Raw genomic sequence first — 20678 nt, 5'->3', positions numbered from 1 at the left:
GCATTTCTAACTGTAACACATTAAATGACACAGGTATGCAATCTATAGAGAACATTAGTTTTCTTAAAATGATAAATATACCTTGTTGATCAGTAACACAAACCTTGGATTTCATGTTTCTTGAAGATCCTTTTTCGACTATCTATCGTTTACATGATGGAGATAATAATAATAATAATAATAATAATAGTAATAATAACTTTGTGTGAATAGGATTTATAATAAGAAAGTAATGAAGATAAGAAATCTATGTGAATTAGTAGAGATGAATGTATAAATTAAAAATGGGGTAGGTCAGATATAAACACAAAGCTGATTGGGGAGTCAGGGGTTTACAATATTCAGTTGGGGTATACGATAATGCACTAGCGGGCCAAGATAAACACAAAGGATGAACATACCTTATTGGATATATCAGTTAGGTTTTCTGGAGTTGATCCGAATGGTTTAAGCTATGTAAGCTATGTTGTAATCTTGCTTCGTTATATAGATTCATGAAATTTGATACAAAACAGAGATAGCTTAATATAATGTTCACTATCTACCAAGAGAGAAAGAGCAGTATTTTTAATAGATTTCGTGACACACTTTCTTAACCATGCCGGTATATATTCTTAAACGCTTAAGGATATAGTCCTCTTAGTATGGCCTATGTAACTATCTCCAGATAAGCAATTAAGTTGGTATAGACACGTAGATGATGTCTTCATCAGTAACCTATCGTTGATTCATTGTGTAAATATTGGTTGAGTTGGGAAGATCACATGTCAGTTGGTGGAACTTAGTGTCTTTACAACAGATCTATAAAGTCTTTGTGTCATTATCTATGCCCCTTTAAAATCAAGTTTTAGGTAAAGGCTTTTTGATACGAAGTTTGACGGCATTTGTTGTATATTTCTGTCCAGATATGATTTTCAATGAAATTATCCGAATAACTGCTCTTTTGTAGTATAGTCTTTATTTTATCAGTTTCACCATTTACACTATCCTCAGAACATAATAGTCCGATTTTATGACTCAGATATTTAAACCAAAGAGATGTAAAGCTACGCAAATGGTTTTAGTGATCAGTTCATATATATTCCTTCTTATGAAACTGTTTGTCATTCTGAAAACGGAGACATTAAGGAAACCTATGCTGCTATCATAATTTTCTTCTCTAGTAAACCCAATAGCTGGATTGACGTTATTGAGACTATTCAAAAGCTCTTGTTTATTGATACTATTGTTACACACGATTAGCGTTTTATCTACTTATTAACAATAATATTCTAGCTAATTTAAAACATCCTGTATTCTATTTTAGCCGGGAAAGTATCACTAAGCATCCAACCTAAGTCAGAACCCATTACTTCTCCATCTACTTGTTTATAGACTTCCTTTTTAAATGTGAAGTAAATATTCCTTTTTTTCATTTCAATAGAAGCTCATCTATTTTCTTTGCTGATATCAAGTATCATTATTCACTATTCTAAATGTTCTTCACACATCCAATCGATAGTTTTTGTCAGTAGAATATTTGTAAATTGAAATGTCACATCTACAGATAACACAGTTTCAACCTTTATATTCATATCCTTATAGTATCCATAATTTGAAATGCATCTTTAACATTTTCCTTTATAAAGTTTCAATATTGAATTAACTAATTGTATATTCTCCGCTTATAATAGTAAATTCAAAGTATTTTGATAATATTGCAGTGAACAATAACACGAGCGGAGACAATCGAATGTATTTGACACGAAATTACAGGACATCTCAATAAAATCTGAGAATCATATAGTAAATCGTTAATTTACAAAATATCAATCCATCGTCTCAAAGTTGACTGTTCAATTTGCCAATATCAGTCCATCGTCTCAGATTTCATTGTTTATACACTTTCATACTAATCGCGTTCCGTTTCCATCCTTTCCTTTTCAATCTTCTACTGAAATACATTCTACGCCTGACCACCGTTATATACTACTTATGTGGATATAAGTAACCCATACCACAATATGATTCAATGTTTGAATGAATAGAAAATATCTATTAATTGAATTCATGGATTAATTGAAGACAGACCACCATGGAAAACCTGGAAGCACTAGACGTCCATTTCATCCCTTTGCGAGACTCTTCAGCAGTGCGCATACACGATCCTGCCTCGCGACATTCGAACCCAGGATCTATCAGTCTCGCGTGCGAATGCTTGAAGTCAGACATGAACACCGTTGAATGTCGGCTCAGTGGTATAGAGTTTAGGCGTTCGCGCGTGAGACTGATAGCTTCTGGATTCAAGTCTTGCGAGGTGGGACCATGGATACACACTGCTAAAGAGTTCCATACCAGGATGAAATGGAGGTCAAGTGCTTCCAGGTTTTCCATGGTGGTCTAGCTTTAATCGACTCATGAATTCAATTATTAAATAACTACAATCTCTATAAAACTCCTGTTTGATTAGAAAATACCTATTTAGTAAAGTTATTTGTAAGAAGAAGAAAAAGAAAATAAACTTAATTTAGACGCCTAGAATAGATTTAAATTTCCGGAACTATTTGAATAATACAATACTCAAATCGGTCAGTAGAAGTTCCAAACAAAACAAAATCTTTCATTCTAACTCCAAACAATATATATAGATATATATATTCTCTATATTTATTTCAATCTCCACCCTTAGTAACTGTTATATATCACATAATTTTGTTGATAATCATTATCAATAACTTATTGATGAAGAAATGTTATTTATAATATGGAGACAAATTTATACAGTCACATTGTGTACAGTTAGAAATGTTTACAATTCGATATTTTTTACAAAAAAAATAATAAAATCAGTTTTATACATACATTTCTATTTTATTGTTGTTTATAAGTAAAGTCAATTCAATGAAAAGAATTTTCTTTTTTTTTAACGATATCATCTACATAGACTGTGCAATTGTATGAATATAAATAGTTGAAATCATGAGTCAATTGAAGCTGGATCACCATGGAAAACCTGGAAGCACTGAACGACCGTTTCGTCCTAGTATGGGACTCGTCAGCAGTGAGCATCCACTATCTCTATCAATGGTGTACGGTGGCGCAACTTCGTGGATTGGTCGAAGTTATACATTAACACCGTTGGATGCCTGATCAGTGGTCTAATGGTTAAGCGCTCGCGCGTGAGACTGATAGGTCCTGGGTTCGAATGTTGCTAGGCGAGATCGTGGATGATCACTGCTGAGTAGTCCCATACTAGGACGAAACAGCCGTTCAGTGCTTCTAGGTTTTCCATGATGATCCAGCTTCAATTGACTCATGATTTCAACTATTGAAATTTCTAAAAATCTCCACAAAACTCCTACTGATAACTGTATGAATAGTTAATTAATTAATGAATAAGTTAGTCAATTGAAAAAAGATTACATTATTTCATGTCTTAAAAGAAAAAAAGCATAATAATTAGAAATTGAAGTTAGACATTAATATTGCTGAATGATATCTCAATGGTTTAGAGGTTAGGTATTCACTTGCGAAGCCGAAGGTTTTGGGTTTGAGTCCGTTGTGCGGAATTGTAGATGTGCACTGCTGAGGTGAAATGACCATCCAATGCTTTCAGGTTTCCAGTAGTGATCTAGCTTAGATTGACTTATGAATTCAGCTATTAAAATTTAGAAACAGTTTATAAGATGAAACTAAATATGTAAAGGATAACTGTTCACTTGACGAGTATGAGAAAGGTGAATAGTAAGTCTGGAACAATAAAAGTGATAAAAATGAACAATTAGAAATAAAATGATTAAAATAAAATATTAAAGGATATATTAACAACTGAATTGTGGTCGATTTAAATTACATGTCACAGTGATGAGAAAAAATGATAGTTTGGACGTGTCGTTCTTGCACACAGAGCTCAAGTTTGAAAAGTGGGTCACTAACGCCTCTGAACTGAACAAGTTATTGATGTGTGCTTTTCTCGAATCAGATCGTTGGATTGTATAAATCATTCTAAAGGATTTGTCTGAAGGGGCCGTGTTCCAATATTGAAATGTTGATTGTTTTTTCATACGACTTTCGAAAACTAAGCAGAATAATTTTCAGAAAGGTGTTTAAGAAGCAATCGGTTGTACAGCTTGAATAGATGATATCGTTGAGGTTAAATTTACTTCAGCTAACTGTCGTTATTTCTTCTTCACTGATACCACAGGTTACTTTAATTTATTATTGATTTAATAATGAATAGTATTTAGCATGTTGAAAACAATTTGAAGAATTCATCAGTCATTTCAAATCATTTGGACAGAAATATAGTACACTACTTGCAAATGTGAAGTATTTAACAGTACAATGAGAAAGAAATTAGTGACTGTATGGATTATATATACCCTAGTCTAAATAATATAGATCAGAAGGAAAATATGTCAACAACTATATTGTTTTTATTTCATTGTAATAAGTTGTAAGCTCTCCATGAAAACATATATAATTAATAAACAAGTGTTTATTTTAAATCAATTTCAAACAGTAAGGATTTTTAGAATCCAGATGGATAAAACTCTTGAATAGCTACCACAATTTAAAGCTTTTGTTGGAGGTGAATCCCAAATCCATGCTCACTAGAATAGTCAGAAAACCACTATACAATCACATAATTCAGTCACTCCATCCTAACAATATAATAAATATAGGACAATGTTAAACGAAAGCAGAAAAGTCTGTTAAGGTGTACAGTCGAATGAATAGACTGATTAGTTAATTAATGGCCAGAGGTAACAACCATCCAGACGAAACGAAACAATCTTTAATAACTAGTCACTCATACTTATAGATATATTACACCTTGACCAATATCACTTAGTTATTACCAAGAATTTGAAACTGGTTTTAATAAACGATCAATTAAAGGGTAAAGTTATTTCTTAAATTCACTATTGAATTATTCAAATCCAACACACATATTCACAACACTTATTTTACTCGAAACATAATATTTCATGATAAGATATACGTAAATCACAGTTATATAACTCAAACCATAGGTACTATAAAATACAGAATACTGTAAATGATTATGCCAAGAGGTACTTTATTATTATTAATATTATCATTATTATTAACATTATTGTTATTCTTGATATTTGTTTTCGTATCGCAGAATATATGTGTGTGTGAATAGTTTCATCTGGTAGTTGTTTTGAAATTGATAATAATTAAATCACTTTGACACATGCACATACATACACAGCCATACGAATACAAATTACGATGTAACTAAGTAACTAACATTAACACTTACTTATAGAATAGATTTCATTTAGTAAAATGTTATCCATTTTGTATGTGGAGTAGTAGTATTACAATATCTCAACCACTTTATCATGAGCGTAGTAATAGCAATAAGTTAGACGATGCAAAAAATAACATTCATGAATTATTGTTTATATTGTCAACGTAAAGAATAATACATTAACAACAATGAAAGAGAAGACAGAAATAAAATGCATTGACAAAGAGAACAAAACAACAACACTCTTGGTAAATATAATGACGAATCTAACAACCACTAATTAAAACATTCCCTTGTACAAAATTTGTAGAACTATAGAGTATATAGGAAAATACATTATAAGTAGAAGAATGCAGAAGGACATTTAAATCAATCAAAGAAGTACACACACACACACAGACGAACAATAAATCAGTTTAAGAACTTATCAATGTATTGCTTTTTATTATTTAGTGACAAACATCACATTGAATGATCCAATTCATTTGTTTTTGAGATATTCATAACAACTGATAACAACATCAACGAAAACTGAGTTACATCTGCTTAACATAATGCTATAGGCTATTGTATGTGTTGTTTGTTTTTTAGGAAAAAAAACCCAATTTACTGTTTAAAATTTAACTTATCCGTATTTGGACGTACAATAGTATTGACATTTTGAAGGAAATTTCTACGTTTTAACCATTTCTTCAATCTTGGCTGTTTACTCATACATTCATTCCAACTATTAATTGATCTCATAATTTCATTGTATACATAATAACTACTTTTAGGCATTGGTGTAAATGCATATAATAATTTAGCATATATCATTTTAATATGTAGTTTTTCATCAGTTTCATTGGATTCCATAATTGGTGTTTCTTGTTTTTCTAAATAATCAAATAATTTTGATAGAAACATATCAATTGGATGTGGACCACATGGAAAGTCAATTAATAATGATGAATCATCTAATAATTCACCATTTATGCATAATATATTACATATTACATAAATGGTAAAGATTGATATATACTTTTTAGATCTAAATAAATTATAATGATGATATTTATGCATTATTAATACTCAGATAATAATAAATAGGTTCCACTATTTTGTTGTTTCGTTTATTTTTGAAATTAAACAATTTATCTTAATATATGATTGCCTTATAAAAGTATCTAACCCCTTTATATAGTGTATTTTTCTTAAATGATAGGGAAATTATCCAAGGAGAACAAATAATAATTCTCTATTTTACAACATTTAAATGTATAAGAAATATATAGATAGGTGGTATCGTTTTTAATGTGTAATTAGTGTATATAACTGAGTTTTAATTGGCTGATATTTACTAATGTAACTATTATTTCTATTGGTTAGTAATAATCAACCAATAGAAATCATCCGTTTGTTTCAATGATAAATAAATACATTAGATGGGTTTTGTGGATATTATAGTAATTTCCTCAGCAGCGCGCACTGACGAAACGGCCGTCCAACTCTTCCAGGTTTTCCATGGTGGTCTAGTTTGAAATGATTCATGATCTTAACCATTGAAAATAAATATATTTTAGGCATTGAATTGGTAATTTGACGAAACTCAAGAAAATTTAAAACATAATATCACAGTTTATAAGTAATCACAACGATAGTATTATAAGATACAGTTAATAATCTGACATTACTGATTGAATTCAATTAAGAAAGTATTGGTAATCAAGAATCACTGGACAGTAGAAATCTTCAATAGAGAGTATCAGTGTTAAGAAAGGCTTAGTATTATTAATTTCGATGAAGGATGACAGAGAATTATTGTGGATTGAATGAAACTGGAAATGTAAATCAACCCACTGATCTGAAGACCAGGTATTCACTGAGGTTTGAATGTCTTTGGTTAAAACCTTAATGAATTTATGGATGTGCGGCACTGAATAGTATCATACTTCAATGAAACAACTGTCAAGCATTTCCTGGTTTTCCGTCACTGACTCATAACCTCAATAACTCCTTTAAATGCCTAACATTATTAATCCAATTAGTGTCAATCTATATCTCATCTTAAAGCAATATATAAACCCCATGGAAAAACAAGAAAATATGCCGACAAATTTCTTCAGAATATAATAAAAAGTCTATAGTTTCACTATACTTTCTATTGTTGTCCCACAGTCTAATACAAAACTGATCTGATCAAATTACAACTGAAATACAAAGTACAAGTTGTTTAAAATTCCTCAATTTATGCTCATAGAAAATTCAAGTGAATAATATCCATTTACTTCACTATCTTTCAGTATATAATAAATTATTCCTAATTCAAGTGTAAACTTACTTAAATAGTTTATTTTTTCTGGTTAGTGTTTTTTAGCGAGTTAGTTTACTACGGGATGGGGTCGCTAACCCCATGCCCAACCCTACTCCTTTATCCGGGCTTGTGACTGGCAGTAGCCCCATAGGGGCTCCAGGCGGACCTAATCCAAGTGTAAAGCTTATAATTAAATCAATCAAAATTAAAATCAGTGTACCTAGCACTAAATATCCGATGATCCTTTAAAAAATATCAAAAACGAGGGGATAATATTTTTACAAATGGAATACCTTAAAATTTAAATCATTTTACTTTCAGAGAGTATAAAATCGTGGATGCACACTGCTGAGGAGTCCCATACTAGGACGAAACGGCCGTCCAGTGCTTCCAGGTTTTCAATGGTGGTCTAGCTTCAACTAACTCATGATTTCAATCTGTGAAAATTTCTAAAAATCTCCACAAACCCCTTCTGATAATAATCATCTGCTCACTAGTGACTGACTTCAAGAGATACTCCTGGAGTTCTAGTGGGAAGCCGTTACCAGTGGAGTACAACCAGGTCTGTTGTGAGATATCAGCTCACTGAAGACAATGGTATATGGTGGCGCAACTTCGTGGACTGGTTGAAGTTAGACATTAACACCGTTGGATGCCGGCTCAGTGGTCTAATGGTTAAGTGCTGGCGCGCGAAGCCAGTAGGTCCTGGGTTCGAGCTCCGCGGGGTGCGGGATCGTGGGTGCGCGCTGCTGAGGAGTCCCATACTAGAACGAAACGGCCGTCCAGTGCTTCCAGGTTTACAAATGGAATACCTTAAACTTCAAATCATTTTACTTTCAGAGAGTATAAAATCTTTCAGCCTTTAAAAATCATACAGAAGAAAAGTTTATCCTTTTATTTACCATGTTCAATTATTTTATTCGCTTAAAAACATACATCTATTGACTATTTTTATCCCTTGACAATACCCTTTGTAAAATCTTTAATTTTTCTTTGATAGTTCCTTCTCTAAATAAGTGAGATAAATATAGGTAGGATATAGTATGTAGGTAAATTACTCACCTATACAAGGTCATAGCTAAACTGTTTCTGTCTGGATCAGGAACCTACGTATATACATAAGTTTTCAGGATAAATATTTTGTTTTTATCCAAAATCTTCCCACACAGTCTTAATCTTCTAACTTCACATAACGAATTAACCAAGTGTAAGGAACGTGCTTAGTGACTGAATCAGACCTCAGAACACAAAAACATTTCACTTGTATAAATATAAACCGTATAAATTGTTTATTTCATACAGACAAAGAACTCAAAGTCTAAAACGGTGTACAAGGAAATTTGTATCAGAAGTTAGAACTCAAATTCAGATATCCAGATCCCAACGTAAGAAATTTGATATACAGTGGCAGTTTTCTATTGTTTTTTAAAAACAGCTATGTTTAATTAAAAACAAACCAACTTCAGAGTTCACTTAGATGGCTTAGTTCTAGATGTTTTGTTGATATTATCTACCATGCTTTATCGGTTGACCAAATACAACCTGATATTAAGTTTACCTAACTCATAGCTAAGTTACTGTTAAAATAACTTCATTACAGTTCTTTGATGCAAGTTGTTCTATACAGATAGAGAAGAAAATTGGTACAAGTTTTAAGAGACTGACAAATATTTTGATGAGACGAGCAGATAAGAAGTGAAACTGATTATTTTATCATCTTTACGTAAGTCTTTGATAATACATTTGTTAAGTACTGAGTAATTCATTTATAATGCTTGGGTTGAAAAATTCGATTGTAGTAGACAGTTATAATATCTTAATAATAATTAAACCATTAAATCACTGGGTTTTTTTCCCGAGATTTATTTATTTATAACTTTGAAATCGATTCAGTGAGCAAACAGTCATTTAGATCAGCTCATTTACTCCTCTGACTAACATCGATCAATCATTAGCAAATAATTGCTATTCAGTGTATAAAAAGATTGAAAACTGAACTATTGAGAAGGATGTCGATTATAATTTTTGCTACAAGAGGCTTTGTTAGCATTTTAGAATTTTCATAGTTCAAACCATGAACTGACTGTAGCTAAACCACTAATAAAAACCTAAAAGCTTCGGCCCGCTGACTTGTCCTACTTTAGGGGTTCATAGTGGTGCTCATCGACTATTTTAATACCTTCATCAAACCCAGGACCTTCAATCACGTTTGTGAAAACGATAATTTTACAGAACTATATGTTAATTGGCTACCAATAAGCTCGACGAAGAGTCACCAAAAGTTGAGAAATGCCTAAGATATAACAGGCATCTACAAACTAACATTGATGAATGAGATAAACCGTAAGATAAAATCTAAGCAATCTACCCAAAACAAATAACCTGGGTTAATTTACCTCAACTTTAATGGTGATAGCGTTACAGCAACAACCAACAAAGGACCTTAAATTAAATCTACTCTGGACCTAAACTGACTGTTTTATATGAAACAATGTTTTTTTTATTTTACAATTAATAGGACGAAACGGCCGTCCAGTGCTTCCAGGTTTTCAATAGTGGTCTAACATCAATCGGTTCATGATCTCAATAAAAAAAACTCAACAATCTCCACAACCCCTAAACTGATAATAATAATTATTATTATCTGAAAATGATACATGGAACATAAACAGAACAATAAAAGTTGATTTATATCAGAAGAGGTTTTGTGGATATTATAGTAATTTTAATAATTGATATCATGAGTCAATTAAAGCTACACCACTATAGAAAACCTGAAAATATTGGATAGTCGTTTCGTCCTTCTGTGGGACTCTTCAGCAGTGTACATCCAAGACGAAACGACTGTCCAATGCTTCTAGGTTTTCCATGGTGATCTAACTTCAGTTGACTCATGATTTAAACTATTAAAAAGTTGATTTGATGATAAGAAATATATTTTATGAATAATAAATAATATTGGTTGAATAATTTAAGATTTAAAATTTGGAAAATTTTACATTTTTCTATTATCATTTATTTGTAGTTATATAAGAGAAATCAATGTAATTCATTATATATACAAATTTGTTAAGAAATGAAATCATTATTGATAATGTTCATTAATAATCTAATATTCATAATCCACTACGATTAGGTTATGTCTCAAAAACAATTTAACATGATAGTCACAGTGGAAAATATTAATCCATTTTTTAAAAAAAATAACAATTAAGACTATATAGTGTCACCAACACAGTTCAATATCAATAACAAGCATATTTCAATGAATTTTGCATTCAGGATTTCATGTTAATTATCAACTAAAATATATACCATCAGTATAAGGAGCTGTGGAGATTAGCGAATGTTGATGAAATCGTAGAACGACGTAAGTTAAGTAGACACTAAAAACATGAATTGACTAGACAATTATTTTGTCCCAGTATAGGACTCTACAACATTTCGTATCCACTATCCCGTCATGATGCACCGAACACAAAACATTTAGGTCTTGTACGTGATTAATGAGTCGAGGTCCAACGGTGTAAAACTCTATCTTTAGTCAGCCACCTATATTGTGTGACCATTTTTTACTGTCTTCAGTGGTTACCTACTACACATCCAACATAGTTGAATTTCACTCGTCACAGCTTCTCACTAGGACACCCGGAAATTCCCTCCCTAGGTCACTAGTGAGTATATAATAATTGTCAGTTAGGGGGGTTTATACATAGTGAAAATTTTTCCACTAGAGCTAATAGACGAATCTCATGAGACATTCACTGAAAACAGAAACACCTGATACTGAAATGTTTTAATGCTTAATTAGCATAGTATAATCACACTTCATTTGTAAACAACAAATAACCATAAGAGTGTTCAGAAGGGAATTTCAGGCTGATATTCCAAACCTGTTGAATATAGAAATACATCAATATATAGCGGATATTTTCTCCTTAAATGTAACCAAAGATTAAACTTTAGTGAACTAACCAATCAACAAACGGCATTGATCCAATCTATAACATAAACCACATTTCTGCATTCCATATGGAATTACACTTTATTTGTTTACCTATTTCCTCTTTTATTCGTATGGGGTTGTGGAGATTGTTGAGTTTTTGATTGAGCTCATGAATCGACCAATGTTAGACCACCATTGAAAACCTGGAAGCATTGGACGGTCGTTTTGTCCCAAAACGGGACTAACCAATTTTTCAACTTCTACAATGCGAATTAATTATTAATACCTTCTTTGTAACTAATTATTACCACAAATATCTAAATAGAGAAGGTAAGAGCTGTGTAGTACCGCTCACTTTTGAAGTTGAAAAACTAAAGATAGTTGGAGAAAACCGGTAGGTAAACCCATACCTAGATTCCGTGCCAGCTGGGTTTTTAATAACCCTGTGGGTAGGTTTCGAACCCATGTCACTCACTTTCATTGTCTCGGATGCTACCACTTAGCTTTTTAGTCAGCAACAGCCACTCAACTTTATAAGGATATATCCATTTATCAAACAATTAGTGGTATGCAATATCCTGTTTGCCTAGTACTCAACACTGCTGAAACGATCCTATCAGCCAAGTTTACATATGGACATTTATGTAAGTGATGAGGTATCATAAACAATATATTTTCAACTATTAAGTAATTGGATAATTCTGCTTAAAATCCATACGCATATGCAGTTTACAAAACTGATCAATAAGAGTAAATATATCTGGTCGCTTACTGGATTCAATCCCCGAAGGTGATATGGATGTGTACTGTCAAAAACTCTCATATTATGATAAAACAGCTGCCCAGAATTTTCTGATTACCAATACTTCATCTAATCATGATCAGTTTATGATATAAACTAAACTTTTCACTATTTATTATAAATAAAACTAATTATCTGAAACAAGTTTTTCGTAGGTCAACTTATTTAATAGTAATACAAAACAATCAAAAATATATGTCATCAGAATTTATCACCTTTGACAGCTTGGTTGGTCATATTGAATGATTGGATACATGTAAACAGAAAAAAAATATATATATAATACATAAACAGTGTTAAGAAGATATCACCAAAACAATGTAAATGTCATTAATGAAATTGAAAAAAGTGAAGTTTAAACATGAAACAGTTGAAGGTTAGTATCAGATGTTAATCATCTAAAGAGAATTTATTATCTTTAGAATGATATTTTAATTATTTAATTGAATGATCTACTGTTATTTAATATTCTCAATAAGTATAAATGACTGATATATTTAGAGATTAGATTCTTAATACACGGCGTATAACTTAAGCACTCGAACGCTTGAACCCTCCGAAGCTGCAAATGAGAAGATAGGAGACAAGTTAAAGGAAAGCTATTTCAAATAGTGTTAATTACGGTACAAAACTGTCAAATATTTATAGTTTTTAGTAAGAACGAAATCTCCAATCCGCATACAGGGGGTTACTAGGATTTGTTCAATAGGGAAACTACATATAGGGATTCCGGACTATTCTCCCAAAAGATGATTGGATGGAATATCTTCAGCTCATTCCGAGCTTCTTAGAGTTCATTTGTGGACTGTTTTCACAATTACGAACAACATTCAATGAATCATGTGACGTAAGATTTTGCATTTTCCCAGTTGTTGATACAAGTAACACATTTGATCACTTTTTATTGCTTTATCGGGATTTAGAGTGATTTGACTCTATAGTCCCTTTGGTTATAAATTTTTATTTCATTTCTGTTATAACTTGTGGCCTGTGTGCCCTGTTAATATATAACGTAATGATACCACCAATTAGAGAACAGTGAATTACCAATCGAACCAATGACGCATAAAAACCCGTATGAGCAGTCTAGAGTACTTATCGGTCCTGCTTACCGCCTAGCCCAGCCAGTTACGTTCAGACCACAAATCTCTTTATTCTTTATTTCAAACATACTGGGTTTATATACCAACTGGACAGACCACATCGTACCATAAAATAGAAAACGGCATTTGTACAAGATTTAGCCAAAAGTGGCTGTGAATGTGGGAGGTAGTAATTGACAGACAGGGCATAACTCAAGAGTGGTAAGCCGTATAATAACAGTTCATAAATCAAAATAAAGCTTGTGATAAGAGAAACATTAATATGCATAGTTTAGTTACTTAACAATTATATGATAAAAATTTACTTGTAGTATTGGTCCATTAATGGGTACTAAAAGTTACCATTCACTATTCTCATCGGGATAGAACAATTTCGATTTTGGCTAGCAGTGGAATCCAATAAACATATTTTGTTTTATTTGGAACCCTTCAGCTTGCAGTCGATAAATGAAGCATATGGAAATTCCAAAACCTTTTTCAGAAATAATAAGTCAAGTGACTAGAGGTAGTTAGGAAGAAACTTTAGATTCAGGTCTCATGATAGCTTCTACTCGTCTGCGAGGCGCATCAACAATCTTCGCGAGACTGGTGCTCCGTTTCCGACTCAAGAAGAACTACTTAATTCACACGATGTCGCGTCACTTGGACTAGTGGCCACACCACTATTTAATCAACAGAATTTAGTTGGAAATAAGCCATTGAGAAGCATAATATTTGTTACCACTCAGGGACTAATCACTTTACAGAAACATATGTACTACGTTATTGAGACTGAAATTATAATGAGCTAAGTATAAATAATCAGATTATTTATTTACTCAACTTATTGTGTTTGAACACTTTAATGCATACTAGAAAATGAAAACAAAACTATCGATTTATTAATCAGTTGTAATTTCGTGTGGAATAAAGAAATGTGATGCGTGTATTAGTTTGTAGTAATGCCCTTTATTAATTAGATATTCTACTGTATTGGAAATTATACGTCGTTTGCACATCTTTTTCAAGTTGTCCTTTACATACTCCATCATTCTTTCATTTCTTTTGTTGTTCTGATTGCTTTCTGTTCTCCTGCCCCCTCTCTTTATTTCAATCTTCTGCTGATAAGCATACCACTTTGAATTTCTATTAAATACTACTCATGTCTTTCCGCATAAGTAGCGCATACCATAATGGTTAGCACAAAAATGCATGTCAACTATCATCAAATAACTGATTTTAATTATGGAAAACATTTAGCCAGTTATAAAAGGGTATAATATGCCAGGCGTGAGTGTGTCAAGTCATACGATATTAACACAGTGAGGTGGAATTATCAGGATTAAGACCAATGTGATAGCCATATTAATGTTAACATTAAAAAAACTGATCACACAGAATATGATTCGAGCAGACACCGTTAATTCGTGAAATTAAATTTATGGAATAATTTTAAAACTCAAGACATAGAGTGTATTTTCACCATTGCAATCGACTCTAATCCATATCACCCGAGATCCCAACCACTAGTAACGATAATTACGCTGCACTTAGCCAGCTAGTTTACACACAACAACATGGATTAAAACAATAGTCAGTGGCTTTTCGAATTGATGACATATTTTGGTCTGGTTATCATTAATTTTCTTCTAACCTACTCCTAAGACAAGCAACCAGAGTTTTCAGGGATTTAGCATGTTTAATATATAATACTAATCTTATTATTTCAAGAACCACTATCTTATCAAGCGATTTGCTCATTTCATAAATCCAATGTGCACTAGCAATAATTCGAAGACAGTTTGGTCACTACCGGATGATTATCCAACGTTTTATCAGATCCTCGTTTTATTTTTGTCTTCTGTGGACCTTCTGACTTTTTCGTAGATGCAGATATGATAGATGTGGTACATCATAGTATGATCGGTTGAGACCCATGTAACATTTTGGAGGAATATAAGACCAGATGTAATAATGTTGTCGAAGGTGTTTATATTAACTATTTTTCTTCCCGTTCCATATCAACCTGGTTTGAATTAGTGACTGGTGTTAATCCACCTCAACTTTATTGCTTAGGCCACTCACCAAGATGATCCGGCAGTTCTCCATCATCGACTGCAGTCTCCTGTAAAACTGATATTTATCATCTTGGCTGCTACCATTGCTGGGTGCATAGTACTGGGTGACATTTATTATAATCTCTTATTTACTTGTTGTAGAGGATGCTTTGATAATGATAATGAAGCTATGGATTCCAATCCTATGGACGACTTTTGCACATCATTATGTTTCAGATATTAATTTGCTTCTTGATAAGAAGGTGAAGTTGTTGACTAAGTCATATATGGTGAAAATGATATGAAATCATTTATCATATTATGAATAGTTCCTAGTAAAATATATTAGGAATAATTAAAACTATTTCAATTATTCAGATTCAAATTATGTTATCAAGAATAATGTATTATTCATATATTATTAGTATCATGATTTAGAATAAAATTATAGTCTGAAATGTATCAAATCAACTTTCCCATTATTCAATATAATAACCAAGAAAAAAGATACTTTTTTTAAAAAAGTTAATACAACAGAACAAAAAAGAAAAAGAGAAACGATTCATTTTAACTATTCAATAAAGAACGTATATTTCACTTATGAAATTGTTTCTATCTTCCTATAGAGATAACATGATAAAGTTGTTGTTTTGTTTTTCTTTTCTATGAAATTTTGTTATGATCTAAGTATATTGAATAGATTTCATTTTTATTTGTTTTATTCATCAAATGTTCTTTTTCATTAGTTTGTTTAGTCAATCAAAGAAAAAAAAAGAAGAAAGAATCATTTTAAAGAATTTGTAACATTCTACTGAATTCAAATGAATAATATTGTTCTTCTATTTGGATTGTTTTATTACTCTCAGTTGATGATTTCCCAGCATAATAATAATAGTTCGACACTTTTTCATGTTTCAATCTTTTATTTTCAATTTTCTTTTAATTGACCGATTTTCAGAGTGAATAAATGTTAGTTGTTACTGTGTAGTAAATAATTAGCTCTTGATTAGAGTTAAATGTTTCTTTGGTTTTTGATTATTCATAATCATGAAATCATTCCTATGGAATGCTTAGTAATAATAATAATAATAAACCAGGCGTCAATATTCAAAAAGGAAAGAAAAACAGGAACCTGAAATGTAACATAAAGAACACCAACCTAATCACACTTGATGAAGAATCTCAGAAAGAGGTGAAAAGTTTCACGTACCTGGACAGCATGATTGATAGATAAGGAGGATCTTGTTGTAAATGTAAAAGCAAGGACAGCATTTCTACAATTGAAGAACATATAGAACTCAGAACAACTGTCTATTAGCTCCAAAGTCAGAATCTTCAATACGAACGTCAATATAGTTTTATTGTTTGAGGTTGAAACTTGGAGAACTACTACAAACATCATCAAAAAAGTACAAGTATTTATAAACAAACATCTGTGTAAGATTCCTAATTTCTGTTGTCTGAATACCATCAGCAGCAGTCTACTGTGTGAGAGAACAAACCAACTTCCAGCTGAAGAGGAAATTAGGAAAAGACGACGGAAGTTGACAGGACATACATTACAGAAATCATCAAGCTGCATCGAGAAGAAATTTTTAACTTGGAATAGGAAGCAGGCATCAAAAGGATGAATAGCAATTGGAAACTGGAAAGGGAAGCCCAGAACAGAGTTGGTTACAGAATCCTATTCGATGGCCTATAATCCACGAGTAATGACAAGTGTAAGTAACTAAGTTTAATCTATTTAAACAACCATGTACTGTGTCGAATGCAGAAGTTTCACTGAACAACTACAAATTCTGACTTAACATCCACCCATTTATAAAACAATTTTAAATAGATTTCTTGACTGATTTATAACTTCTCTTCTATTAGAAATAGTTTACGTTGGATCAGATCATTTCTTATTGACTGACAAGGTGTTCCTAATGTCATATGTTGAGCTTGAATAACGTATTTGATAAACAGACACATTTACAATGTTTTGAATTATGAATAACTGTATCTCTAGCATGTACCAGTACAGAGTAAATTATTCATATTATTGATTTTCATCACCTCGTTGCATGTGCGTAATTGTAATTACATCTAAGCATCAAATCTTATGAGAGGAAGTAGTGACAATTGTGAAGTTGTTTTAGTGAACTCCTCCCTCGAAACAGAAGGAAAATAATTTCCGAACAATACAAATAGTTATTTTCTGATGTGGAAATTTACCTTGCGTTGCACCAAACAAACTTAAATCAACACCCCAAAATGAGTGCGAATTACTGATAGACTGAAAATTGTTTTTGTTATGATTAATCACAAAATTTCACTTTATATTAATACTAAAGGGACTTTTCAGGCACTGTTGTATATGATAGTTTATACTATGAACTAACTTTTAGGTAGACAGCCAATGAAACCAGGAAACATTGAACAAATGTTTTGGCTTTGTATGAGACTACTCCAAAGTGCACACTCACCACTGAGCGTTCACTATGAGAACTGAAGGTCCTAGGTCCGAGCTCCAGTGTAATAGTGGAAGTCCACTGTTGAGAACTAATACTGATATAATAATATACACACGCGTTTCTTGTGCCCTGTTGAGGCTTGTGTGATTGACCCGTATCTATAGGAACAGTTGTTTGATCTAGTCCGAGCACTGATTATTTCACCGAGATTTCCTATATAGGGACAATAGCCTTCTGCTGATTAATGACGCGATGATCTACCTTTGACCAATAACGGAATGGTTGTGAGGTAACGGGCAAGACCAGTACTTAACGCCTGCTGGTCCAAGATTATGTTATTCCACGCTCACTTCCGCGACATCCAGAGTAGAACAAGAACACAGTAAACGTATAACCTCTGTCGTACAGTTCAATTCTATACTTTAGTTAGCACAATAATATAGAGTTGATTCTTGACAATCGACCAACAGAAATAAGAAATTATAAAACATGCATAACTACACCATAAGTGGAAGAGAACTAAATGATAATGACGTAAATAAAAGACTATAACTTGAAGAAGTTGAAACATACAATAATAGTTTATGCGCCAAAAGAAAGCTTACCAATACGGAAATACCAAGAAACAATAAGCCAAACATTTAGCGATCATACAACATCTAAACAATAATTGTTTCTTAGGTAGTTTTGAGATTACAACCTCTGCACTATTTTCTTCCATTATAGAACAGACTAGGAAGAAATAGTTTTCCATTGCTTTTAATGATTATTTTACTAAGGGTCAATTATTATATTACTGAAATACAAAATAAAGCAAAAATCAGAATAACTGCTATATTCAATGAAGACTAAATGAATGATGGCTGCCATGATTAATTTATAGACTATTACTGTACATATTCTTATTGTATAATTATAACTAGGTTTTTCATATATATATATATATATATATATATATATATATATATATATATATATATATATATATATATATATACTAAATGTTTAACTATTCTTAATCTGTTTTCCGCAGTCTCCATTACTCACAACCATCTTTTGGCTCTATCCTTGCTATATTTTAACTCATGGTGTGATGTGGTTGGGTACTTCTGTATATGAACCACGCATGTTCGAAATATACTATTCGTATAGCGGAGTCCATTAGCTGTGTTCTGGACTCAATGGCCAAGGAAAGTATCAAATAGAGGACCAATAAGAGCTCTGAGTCGACTCAAGGTTTATAGTGCTGTAGATGGGTTCCCATTCGTGTTTTTGTCATGTGATATTAGTGAGCGGCCATAAGTTATAACTAACACTTTTTAAAATGTTATTCTGAAAGGGATTTGGATGAAATTTAACGATTTTAATTTATTGAATTGATCTATGTCAACCATAGAAATACCATGTAGTATAATATTAACTAATCCAGAAAAATATCTCATTCCGACAGCACGTAAACAGCTTTATTAGAACCACTTGTCTCAATGAGGATAAGAATAAAAAAGTTGTAGGTACTGAGTCAGAAAGCTAAATACAGTGAATTAAAACGGCAATGATAACAATTACAGTAATCAGTACCTTCGGTAAATTCTATTGATGTATTAAGAAGTTGAGTAAAAATGTGATGCATGTTTGCAATATACATTTAAAACAATCTAATCATACATATAACTACCAAGGGATTAATAAATCAAAACCAATAAAGGTCGAAAGAATAAAGGATTAACAAAATAAGCGATAATCCGAAACAAAAAAGGGAAAATTAACATAATATTGAGAAAAATAAGTTATCATAACAAATGGATGAAAGATTAGCAGGGTAGAAACAAGGTTAAAGCAAATTGGTATACGATAGAGGGTTGAGTTCCCTAATATTCAAGGCTTTTACAAACTTAAGAATCAGTCCTTGACAATTTCTACACTATACTTTAAAAGTTGTTTTAAGGTCAATCTAATGACCTATTTCGACTGTGTTTTGCTATCTAGGATTATGGCCTCCTACTTCCTGTTTATTGGAGCGCTTAACATTAACTGACTAAGGAGATGTTTATTTCTAAATCTATTCTCTATATGAATTACTTTATAAGTGAGTTTTCACAAGTCTGGAACAATTTACCACAATATTTATGTCGACAGACGAAAGTATTATGCAACACCAATTAGAAGTGGAATACCTGAAAGCAAAAGGTTGAGAAGATTGAACTGAAAAAAAAACAAGAAGGAAAAGACAAAGGAATCGAGAATTGGAAGAATCAAGAAGAATGTAAAGGACAACTGATGGAAGATGTGCAAGTGAAGTATTTAATCTATGGTTTTCGTATTTTATGAAGACATTCTGTAATTTTGTATTAACTGATAAATTGGTTATCCCCACTACAGTACTATTTTCCCTAATTCAGTTTTCCCAATGACCTTAGGCGTTTTTCTAATTAGTTCGCTAAATTTTTATCTGTTCGAAAATCATATTTTCGTTAGTATGTATACGGAGTTATACCACTTTATTTAATTTAGCTTGGTCTACTTTAGTTGTCAAGTTTTCTGATTTCTACCTCTGTTAGTTGGTCAAGTGTTGTGTACTAGTTACCCTTATGAACTTACACAACACAACCAGCTGTATTAAAGCTTGTGCTGAACATCAAAATATCAAGATTTCACACTTTGTAAATAATGTACCACCCTTTTTTTTTTAAAATATTACCTCTCTATTCTATATCACTTTCCTTATCTCCCGATAAATTGATGTGTATTGTCCAATAATTTTTAGAATAATTTATAGTTA

General features: G+C 31.9%; 1 protein-coding gene across 1 annotated transcript; it reads right to left on the bottom strand.

Moving 5' to 3' along the window:
• Window positions 1-3334: 3334 nt before the first annotated feature.
• Window positions 3335-7867, bottom strand: MS3_00002987 (uncharacterized protein). Its single transcript, XM_051210668.1, has one exon. The coding sequence runs from the start codon at window positions 6323-6325 to the stop codon at window positions 5870-5872; it is 456 nt and encodes a 151-aa protein (XP_051073190.1). The 5' UTR covers window positions 6326-7867; the 3' UTR covers window positions 3335-5869.
• Window positions 7868-20678: the final 12811 nt, after the last annotated feature.

The sequence above is a fragment of the Schistosoma haematobium genome, chromosome 1 (genome assembly GCF_000699445.3).
Source record: "Schistosoma haematobium chromosome 1, whole genome shotgun sequence".
Classification (NCBI taxonomy): Eukaryota; Metazoa; Platyhelminthes; class Trematoda; order Strigeidida; family Schistosomatidae; genus Schistosoma; species Schistosoma haematobium.
The sequence above is the reverse complement of the archived record's forward strand: the minus strand, read 5'-3'. Positions and strand labels throughout refer to the sequence as shown.